Here is an 11,211-nt window from a genome sequence, read left to right as displayed (position 1 = left end):
TACATCCATGGTGGCCGCAGCTAGACCATATTGCACCCATTACGCACCACACTCTACGCAGTGTTTAGTACGTAAACAAGAGGAATTGCAGCAGCAGCACCCAGAGCGCACAGAGCGGACAGCAGATAACGGAGCAGACTACAAGATTGGCGTTTAGGACTTTTGCTATACTTTGACTTTTGTCAAATAATGGCTTGCAGGAAAGAGATGCTTACTACTTTACAGGCAATGGAAATGGTGACTAATGCTGACAGCGATGCAGATATGTTACCTGTTGATTCTGAGTCAGACGACGAGGATCTCCTGCAGCCAGAACGGAACCCGGAGCGTTGTGACTCTGATGATGAAATTCCACCACGGGAAAGGTATGTAATCTCTCTGTTTTTATCTATTACTTATTTATTTGGTGTACGATTATTCATATAGTTAATAAATAATAATACAGCGCTATAATAAAACTATTATTTTCTGCCTTGCTCATGAGAGTAACAGCTGGCGAAATTACAGCCTCGCCTACTGATTTTAATTTAACCATATGTCGAGCCCGATCGTCGATTTCAAATGTGTGCTCTAAAATGGTATTTATAAATGACTATTATCATTATTATAAGCAAGACAATAAATGGCAAAGATATGTAGAAAATAAACATATTTAAGATGTTCATAACAAACGTAACGTGGGAGAAAATACGTTTCTTGCTAAACGTAATTGAGAATGGAGTTTAGTTCTGTGGGAACATAATTTTTAGGAGACAGGGTTGGCCAGTGTTTATCTATAGTCGCTAAATGTATTGCATTCACACACTCAAAATGGCATGTTTACTGCCAAGGAAACAGGAATTACAGGAATTAATCTAATCTCTTTGTTTTTCCACATTTGTTTTCAAAGTGATGGAGATGAGGATGAAATGGCTCTATAGTCACTAAATGTATTGCATTCACACACTCAAAATGGCATGTTTACTGCCAAGGAAACAGGAATTACAGGAATTAATCTAATCTCTTTGTTTTTCCACATTTGTTTTCATAGTGATGGAGATGAGGATGAAATGGCTTCACCACTGCCTACTTTCACCCAGCCCACACCTGCCACACCATCACATTCCTCAACTTCTAGAAAGAGATCTGCACCAGTATTGGCCACTCAGCCTGCATCCAAAAAGCCTACCAAAGAAGGCTGAAAGGGGAGATCTGCGGTGGATAAGGGAAGGCAAACTCCTGTTCATAAAGTGGATGGACAGCCGTGAAGTGACCATGTGCTCCACAGTGCACGAGGCCTTCAGCGGTCAGACGGTCCAGCGGAAAGTGAAACAGGCTGGTGTGTGGCAGACTAAGACTGTTCCCGTTCCTGACGCTGTGTTGGACTACAACCGAAGCATGGGTGGCGTGGATGTGTCTGATGCTTTGATCGGGTACTACAGCGTTCTCCACAAAACTATGAAATGGTACAATACTTTTTTTTACCATTTTGTGGACATTGCCGTGGTGAACAGCTTCATTCTCCACAAGGAGCTGCACAAAGCCACACACACAGAAGACTTTCAGGGAGCAGCTTGCTTCTGAAATGTTGGATTTTTTTTAGGCGGAGATAGAATTTACATGTTTTTACTATGTTCCATATTAATTTATTTTAAAATAAAAACATCTATATTGATTTCTGACACTTCTACATCCAACTCACAGATGTAACCTTGCTTTGAGAAAAAAGATTATTAATTTACCCCTTTTAGAAGTGAAGATATAGTCTTTGTTGTGTTAGTGGCATTTTCGAGCCTGAAAGCTGAAAAACAGGCTCAGGGCTTAACAGGTTAAGTTGCGCTGACGGCCGACAGAGGGCAACAGCGGCCGCTAATGCAGTTGTGTGGTTCTTATCTGTCAAATAATCACACACGAAGAAGAAAAAAGACCGGCCACACGAAGAGAAGGGATTAGACACCGCAGCAGACAGGGAGAATGAAAAACATGGATAAAAATCAAAGAAAACTAAAAGAAAAAGGTGCGGCCGAGAAGGCAAGAGAAAAAAAGGTGAAGTCACTCGCAGGTGATGCATATAAATGTCGCAAATTGACAGACCTTTTTGGCAGCAGCGATACAAGCCTCAATACACGCTTCACCAAAAACTTCCTGGATAACTAAAAATGCTCCGAAGCCTCGGCACGTAACATCACTAGCTGTCACCCTGGCTTTGCCACCAGCTGATGTTGGCTGGCTTGGTTAAGGTGTGCCAACTTCATGTATGTTGAAAAATAATGAAAGAAAGTGGTATATGTTTAGTATGTACATAATGTGTTTAAAAAAAATATATAATATACTATGTCGAAATGAATTATTGCATAGAAAAATAGGATACCAAAAAAAAGTCATGGTATAGCATAAAAAAAAATGAAATTAGTCATTATATATTCAGGGATGCAAACCTGAGCCCCCCGACCCCACGGAATATCGGCTTTAAAATGAGGAATAACAGAGGATTTTAGCAGTCAGAACAACTAAAGCAGCAGTGTTAATAATAACAGAAATGCCAAAGAGTCTAATAGAAATATATAAAAGCATTTATTTTAATTGTGTAGCTGTCAGTTTATAATTTTGGCAGCACTGTTGAGCATTTTGAAAATGTATTACTATGTACTATACTTGGGTACAATTTTGAGATACTTGTACTTTACTTAAAGTGGACCTATCATGCTATATTTGAATAATATAGTGTAGGACCATACCTATATAAGGCATATTTATACTTTTTTTTTTCTCAAAATACCAAACAGATCATGCATTTTAGCCATGCCTCATTTCACTAAATTTGAAAAATGTTAGCTCTGTTTTTGCAAGGGTTGATTCTGTGAGCAACCGCACCATCTAGAGGCCTGGCATATGTACTACAGCGTCTCCAGCGCTTTCGAACGGCAATGGCCGTGGCTGTCTCCTACTGATTGGTGGAGTTGGCCCAATAGTCGTAGCGCCACCGTCCTGACGTCAGGACAGTGTTCAAATCTGGATCAGTTTTTATCAGATCCGTTGCAGCCCCTTTTTTAGAGATTTGGGTATGGAGGAAAATAGAGAGGGTTGTGTTTTCTGACACTTGGTGAGTTCTATGGAGCTAATTTCCTGCCATAACTCCACAAACAAACTAAACAGGTTTTACAAATGCCTTATGATTCACTAACACACACAATGTGGTTTGCAAATACAAAACACCATCTACAAACTAATGAATTTAGTTTTGCAAAGAAAAAACGTATCTATCAAACAAACACATAACATTTTTCTAATAAATCATGTTTCAGAGACAAATTCAGCTTAGGTTTTACAAGTACACAACTTTTTTTTACAAGTGCACAAATTTGTTTTACAACTACAACACTTTGTTTTACAACTACAAAACTTTTTCTTCTCACGGCGGAATATTACTGCCAAAAGTCACGTGAGTGAGTCACGTGACTTTTGGCAGTAATATTCCGCCTTGGCTGGCTCATACACAGTCACACATGCTCACTCACACATGCTACACGGCAGCAGGGGGCGCTACTGAGTCCGTTGGGAAGACGGGAGGTTGAGCAGAGCATGGAACAGCCCTTGCCAGTCTGATGACAGGTGTTTCTCGCGATCCAGCGATCTGGGTCAGTGTTATAGTGATAATATTATAAACAAGGTGAATTTAGCGATCACAACGAAAACAGCCAAGACACATATTGAGCCCAGAAAATAAATGTTATTAGGGGCTGTAAATATAATAAGCCTTTGTCTAAAATGGACAACATTGTAACTAAGGAGATTTAAACTATATATACAGCCAGGGGACGTTCGGGACGAATCCCGATGGGCCGGTACTGAAGTGGGCCGGTCGGATAAGTCACTGCTCACCCCCCCCTTCCCCCCCGTCGACAATTTCCTCGCGGTATTTACTTGCGGCACCACCGAGGTGGGCCGCTTACTTGCGGTACCGAGGTGGGCCAGCGGTACCGAAGTGGGCCGGTCGAGAGTCCCGGGCTGATTTGTAGTCCCAGTCCGCCCCTGTATACAGCGATTCTGCACTCGGTCAATCAGCTGCTTTTCATTTTTATTCCTGCTATATTCAATGAGTGATACAAATATTTTTTACCACAAGTTCTTAATAAAACTGACACTGTTGGACTTGGTACTAGTTGACTGCAACCAGAAATAAAATGAAGTACTTTACTGTGTACTTTGTGAGTAATCCTCTGTCAGAGTCCCCTCCATAGTACATAATGCATGTTTTTTGCTATCTTTGATGAATGATAAAAATAAAATGTTACCATTAGTTCTTAATGAAATTGATACGGTTTGACTTTGTATTAGTAAGCCTACTACTAACAATACATTGAAGTACTTTTACTGTGTATTTTTTGAGAAATACTCTGTCAAAGTCCCCTCCTGTGAACAAAATCAAGCCACTTCTGCTAAGTTTGATGAGGGAATTCTTTTTTGTTGCCATTAGTTCTTCGTGAGATTGATCCTGTTGGACTCAGTACTACTGAAACTACCCCCACAAGTACTATGAAGTACTTATTGTGTACTTTTCCAGTAATCCTCTGTCAATGTCCCCTCCTGAGTACAAGAATGCATGTTTTTCTTTTAATAAGCGTTAAAAAACATTTCTTCCTGAGACTGATATTGTTGGACAGAGTATTTTAAGAGGATGGTAGACATGATATCAGCAATACTTCCAGTCAGTACTCCGGCAGCAGCATTTTCACACCTTGGAAAGTCTTTAGAGTCTGGCCTGGAATGGATAGCTGGTCACAAATATCCTTCAGCAAAGTAACAAACTCTGTCACATGGTTGCCCTCTTATGATGCTGCTGTCTTTTAATATATAATTATTCCTCTGCCGCTAGTTCGTTCCTCGCAGATTCTTCAGTCTCATCAGCCTCATCCTTCCATCAGTCCCAGTTAACGCCTCCAGCCCACTTCCAGTATCTGACTCCATATGATATTGTCCTGATGCTGTAAGGGTGATGCCCCATGATCACAAAATGACCCCTCTAGAGTGCCAAGGACCTCATATTATGTCTGTCATTAATGTTACATCACCCATTAAATCACCCAAAAAATATTTTTTTCCCTCATCAAACTTAGAAGAAGTGGCTTGATTTTGTTCTCAGGAGGGGACTTTGACAGAGTATTTCTCAAAAAAATACACAGTAAAAGTACTTCAATGTATTGTTAGTAGTAGGCTTACTAATACAAAGTCAAACCGTATCAATTTCATTAAGAACTAATGGTAACATTTTATTTTTGGGTCATTCCAGAATTGGAGGACATTTCATGTCCCCCATATAAAAAATCTAATAATCCATGCCCAAAAAGCTAAGACATGCACTTGTTGTGTTAAATATACTTGTCTTGAGACAAGATGCATATAAAGTTGTAGAAAAAGTGGTTTCAAAATATTATTTAAAATATCAAATAGCTCTCGAACACCCCCTAAAATTGCCCTTTTCTCTTGTCCCAGCTTCTTGGTGACCAACTTGCATGTCAACTATAACATTTAAAATAGGGTTTTTATTTACTTTTTTGGTATTATTCTATTGATATATGTGTCTTGTAATGGTAAAATCAATTTGTTAAATCATAAACACATTTTAAATAACAGTAATTTTGCACAGAAGGTGTGTCCCTCAACATGCGCGCAACCCTGTTACCGAAACCTTTTTAGCTTGGCAGAGGAAGTGAAAAAACTGTTTGTCGCATGACACAGTGGAAAGGACATCAGCAAGCCATGTGCTACTACCATGGGTAGACCAAAACTAAGTCCTCTCTTTTATTTGTAATATATTTCCAATCTTGTCACTCTTGAAGGAGTGTGGCACTCATACAAACGCAACCCTGTTACTCAAATTATGAGACAAAAACAAATTAATTTCAAATGTATCTTTCTTTTGTTAAATATATATAAATATAAATATAATATAAAGTGTGTCCATTCCTTGACAATAGCATTACATTGTGCAGCTAGCATTAATTCCTGAGGTAAAAGCTAAAATTAGCATTGATTTTCAACCCTGTTACTTGCAACCCTGTTACTTGCTTTCCTGAATGCACATTTGCTGTAGATCAGGGGTATTCAACTAAAATTCAATGAGGTCCAGTTAGAGAAAATCTCCCCATGCAAAGGTCCGGAACATCAAAATGTCTAACTTGCTTTATGAATTAGTGTGATATATATTGAAGTAGCCTGTAGCTGTATCAACATCTGCATGTAATCAACAACTGACTACCAATCAAATAAAGAAAGTACAGTTAAAAAACACCAATATTTATTGTCAATTAACATTGAACTATACAGATATAGATGATGGCATAACGCATGCTGCTTGAGTAGTAGTTTGGCCAGCTGAGAGATGTAGCAAGTTATTGCTGGCAATACAGTCAATCATTATCATGGTGATTATTTCGCACATAATTTTAAAAAACGGCTCTTTTCCTACACTCTGGTAGTTTCTACTTTTACTCAAGTACAAGATCTGAGTACTTCTACTTTTACTCAAATACAAGATCTGAGTACTTCAACTTTTACTCAAGTACAAGATCTGAGTACTTTTACTCAAATACAAGATCTATGCCACCTCTGTTTATAGCCTATGAAAAAACTATTAGAAAACGAAGGCTAAAGCTAACGTTAGCAGATAGTGACAATGTATGTTAGTTAGCTAGCTCAACGATTCCTTAAATAATATTGCGACAGAAAAACTTTTCAGTTCACATCACGCTCTGCTGCTCCAACAGGGAGCTCTGTTCTGAACACCTGAACGGCCCGTTCTAACAGCTGTTCACCAGCGGTCCAGTCTGTGCCACAGTGACTCCACAGTGAAAAAAGTCATAGTATTCTATGTTGAAATTATCAAGGAAAAAGCCATTCCATGTTATGTTAACTAAAACAAAAGTTCTGTTTTATATGTTGAAATATAATTTTAAAAAACAATGATGTAGTTGTAGTTTTTTACTTAAAGGTAGGGTAGGTAAGTTTGAGAAACCGGCTCGAGATACACTTTTTGTTATATTCCATGGAATGCTCTTAACATCCCGATAGCAATGAATATCTTAAGTGCTTTGACAAAAAATCCATAAAAAAATGTCATCTGTGGAAGCCGTAATACTGTAAAAAGTACGACCAATCATTTTAGCCGGCCCGGCTAAAATAACTGGATGGCCTACCTGCCTGTCAGCCTTCCATCTGTGCACAAACTTATCTCGTGCCCTCATTGGTCATGTGCGCGTTCGTGTGTGTTGGAGGAGGGGCTCTATAAGGAAGTGGCAGATTTTCTCCGGTTGTGTATTTTCAAATTCTAGCGATCTCGAGCCGGTTTCTCAAACTTACCTACCCCACCTTTAAAATATAGTATTTTCGTACTTTAGTATGTCAAATTTAAGAATAAGTCATTATAGTTTGTCACGATTTTCCGTAAAAAGTCAAGTATAGTTTGTCAAAAGAATATGAAAAAAGTCATTTTGTATAGTAGTATGTTGAAAATCTCAACAACAAATGAAAAAAGAAAGGCATAATACAGTTTGTCAAAAAGTAGGGCTGCATAATATATTTAAGACCTATTGTTATCGCAATATCACATCTTAAAGACAGCTTGAACTGGATAAATGGTGTCTTTTTCAAAAAAAAAAAATTTCAAAAAGGAGGGGGCTGAGCTTATGCGGGACCCGGCAGCTACTGTCTAAACGAAATACTGCCGTGATGAAACGCCATATCATGGATTATCAAGGATTATTTCTGAAACAGTATGGAGCTCAAAGGCTTTCTCTCTTGCCGGTTATACCACAAGGTGAGTTCCTTATTATATCCAGCTTCTTCACACACATGCTCTCCAGTACAGGTTAGCTCTGAGTGTTAGCGATGCTAATGTAAACACTGACCATATTACGTCCAAAACGGTCGGGCATTGTTTCTGATAGCAACTTTCTGATAGTGCCGTGGGTCCACATTTCCGATATTACGTCATATCGGACGCAAATCTGGATCAGCTCCGTTGTACCTCAGTTTTTAGAGATTTGGGTACGGAGGAAAAGATTCAACAAGGTGAATCGGCAGCGGAAGGTGTCGGCACGGCCGAAAAGACACGATGGTGCGGGACACACCAATCTGAGTAGGGCGACAGGACGCTCATCGACGGCCAGACATCTATCGACAGCCGAAATCGGCTTGGTGTGTCAGGGCCTTTAAACAGTTAACACTTTGCTGCAGCTGCAGACAGTCTCACACAACTTCAAAGCTCAGAAACTATTCAATACAAATAGATAGTTTTACAGTTAAATTAAACAATAAAAAAGGCCAGGATCAAGGGGTCTTAAGCTCTTTCTATTATTACCCAAACACAACTTCAAAAGGGGCTTCCTTATAGTTAACCTGTTAAGCCCGAGCCTGTTTTCCAGGTCTCAGACTCAAAAATGACATTCCCAGAACAAATGACCATAACTTAACTTCTAAAAAGGGGTAAATTAATAATCTTTTTTCTCAAAGCAATGATAAACCTGTGAGTTGGATGTAGTAGAGTCAGAATCAATATAGAATTTTTTTATTTTAAAGTAAATTCAGATTGAACATAGTAAAATAATGCAAATTATAGTGTCCGTCCAAAAAAAAAACATTACTTATAGTGAAAACCACCCTTGAATGATGGGATAGTAGACTAAAAGCTTTAGGAATCCAAACTATAACATATAATAAGTACCCTGTATCAAGATTGATGCAAAACAAGTGACATTTGACCTTTTTAGAGAGGTTTAGCAAAAATAAAAAGCACCTTTGGGGTCATTTGGGTGGATTTGCTGTTTCTCTGGAACCCATTGGTCGATTTTGGTGATTGACACCTCTTTTTAACCGTTAGAGCCAATAGAATCGAAGGGGAAGTTCCACATACACACACACGTTACCATTGACAAGTGAAAGCTATGTGCACGCAGTCGAAAGCAATGTTATGCTCTGAAAACTGAAAACTAGGCTCAAACTAGTAAATATGAAGATGGATTATCAGGAATCATTTCAAAGTGACACAGACACATTGGATTAACCATTGGATTAACCTTCAGCAGCGTTTTTATAGTTTTGATGCCATTGAACACAACCTTTGATCAGAACAACAGCTAAGGTAAGAAGCTTCCTCCGTGAAGCTACGTGTTGTCCGTTTTCACTTCCCCTGTCGCAAGTCCGGATCGCTCAGTGATGATACTAATATTTCTGGAATCTGTGGAATCTCAGTTTGCTAATCGATATCTTGTTTGTGCAGATACGATAAGTAATAAGGGTATTCAAGCTGTGAGTTCTGTGCTAAGTGCGATAGCATTTTTTCGCTCAGGGCTCATTTAGACGCTTCTTGTGAGACTTGTGTTTTGTTTCGGTAAAAATGGTTCGTATCGTCAGTTAGCTGAGTTTCTTCCCGTTAAGTGAGTATGGAACATTAATAGTTTCATAAATGTTAAGAAGCCCTGAGACAGTTTCGTGCCCCCGGGGCTTAACAGGTTAAGATCTTTAAATTATTATTACCCACTTCAAATAGACTTCCTTATAGTTAATAAAGTAATTAAACATTAGTTCACACGCCATACAACTTAAAAGAACATCCTTAATTAACACAAATCATATTAAACTAATCTTTTAGAGAGGGCAATTGAACAACAGGTCATCAGACACTCATCAAAAGACAGACATCAAAGGTTTATTATACCATAATAAACAACACCTCATAAAACATATCACACGTCATAAAGATTAGACACCTGTCATCACACGTCATACAGATTAAACACCTGTCATATCACCTCACATCAAAGGTTTATTAGGGGTCATAAAATGAGTAGTAAGGGTCATAAATTATGACTGTCAGGGATATGCATACTAATGTGACTACTTGCACTCACACCTGCCTGCTGCCATTCCTGAGCAAGCTCTGGTGCCCAGATCCCGCAGTTGAATCTACTTTAGGAGACGGTCCTGGTGCTTGCTGGACCTACTTGGGGCCCCTGAACCCTTCTTCACAACAATTGAACCGCTCTCCTTGAGGTTCTTAATGATCTGATAAATAGTTGATTTAGGTGCAATGTTACTAGCAGCAATATCCTTGCCTGTGAAGCCCTTTTTGTCCAAAGCAATGATGACTCCACGCGTTTCCTTGCAAGTTAACAGAGGAAGAACAATAATTCGAGCACCACCCTCCTTTTAAAGCTTCCAGTCTGTTATTCTAACTATCAGCATCAGAGTGATCTCCAGCCTGGTCCTCATCAACACTCTCACCTGCACGTTAAGACCGAACATTACAAGCTTCTGAAAGAAAATGGGTTGTTTTAACTCAAACATTTAAAAAAGTTAATTCACCGCTAATTTTCTGATGACTATGAACTGATTTTTAATATTGTGTATACAGTGTTCAACCACTTTGGGTCATATTGGTGATTTGGTGATAGTACTCAAACATTTTTACTGAATCTGTCTGACGCTGGTCTGACGTCATCACATATGTGCTCCGCCCCTGACGTCACCCATGCCTTCACCAGAGTCCGCCATTAGCTCCTCGCCTCGGTTGAAATCGCTCAGACTTTTAAGAATACTTTGCCCACCGTGCTCTCACTGCCGGAATCGTGATCCTTTTTTTGGCCGCACTACTCTGGTGAGTTACGTCTTGCCTTTGCACAGTATTTAAATTATGTTTTATTAATTTCTGCATCTAATGCACTTTGTGTTGCATGGTGTGTTAGTTTGATTTGAGCTCTTGTTAGCTAGCCTACATTTAATATCTGCCTCACTTGAAAAATGATTTAAATTAAGCTTAGCGCAAGTTCAATCAGGAAGACCAAGCTCTTCATTCAGATTACACGTCACTTCATTACTCTCTCCTCCCTCATTAAGTGATCGGGGGCGTCACTCCCCAGCTAACCAATCTCTCCTCTCTCCATTCTCACAAGCCTATCGTTGCACCCGCTAATCCCTTTATATCTACTCTTCCCTCTTGTCAGCTGTCATTTCAGGTAGAGATGGCAAATCCGGATCCTTTTACGGACTCAGGGTCTTCTGAGTCAGTCATTGAAGAGATCCGGATCATACGAGTCATTTGAGTCATATGAGTCAGCATCACCAAGACCGTAGAAATCCTATCGGTGAAACCGAAAAGTTGTTGCATTTCACGAGCATATTATTATTCCATATATTTTGAATATATAGATATTTGTATATATATATATATATATA

The 11,211-nt window shown here is 39.1% G+C and overlaps 1 protein-coding gene across 1 annotated transcript; it reads left to right on the top strand.

Annotated features, from left to right (window-relative positions):
* Positions 1-349: 349 nt before the first annotated feature.
* On the top strand, positions 350-10,294 carry LOC117498587 (piggyBac transposable element-derived protein 4-like). Its single transcript, XM_034150785.1, has 3 exons — positions 350-365; positions 1,031-1,445; positions 10,219-10,294. The coding sequence occupies exons 2-3, from the start codon at positions 1,033-1,035 to the stop codon at positions 10,292-10,294; spliced, it is 489 nt and encodes a 162-aa protein (XP_034006676.1). The 5' UTR covers positions 350-365; positions 1,031-1,032.
* Positions 10,295-11,211: the final 917 nt, after the last annotated feature.

Source organism: Trematomus bernacchii, unplaced genomic scaffold (assembly GCF_902827165.1).
Source record: "Trematomus bernacchii unplaced genomic scaffold, fTreBer1.1, whole genome shotgun sequence".
NCBI lineage: Eukaryota > Metazoa > Chordata > Actinopteri > Perciformes > Nototheniidae > Trematomus > Trematomus bernacchii.
Note: the sequence above shows the minus strand (reverse complement) of the source record. Positions and strands in the feature narration are given on the sequence as shown.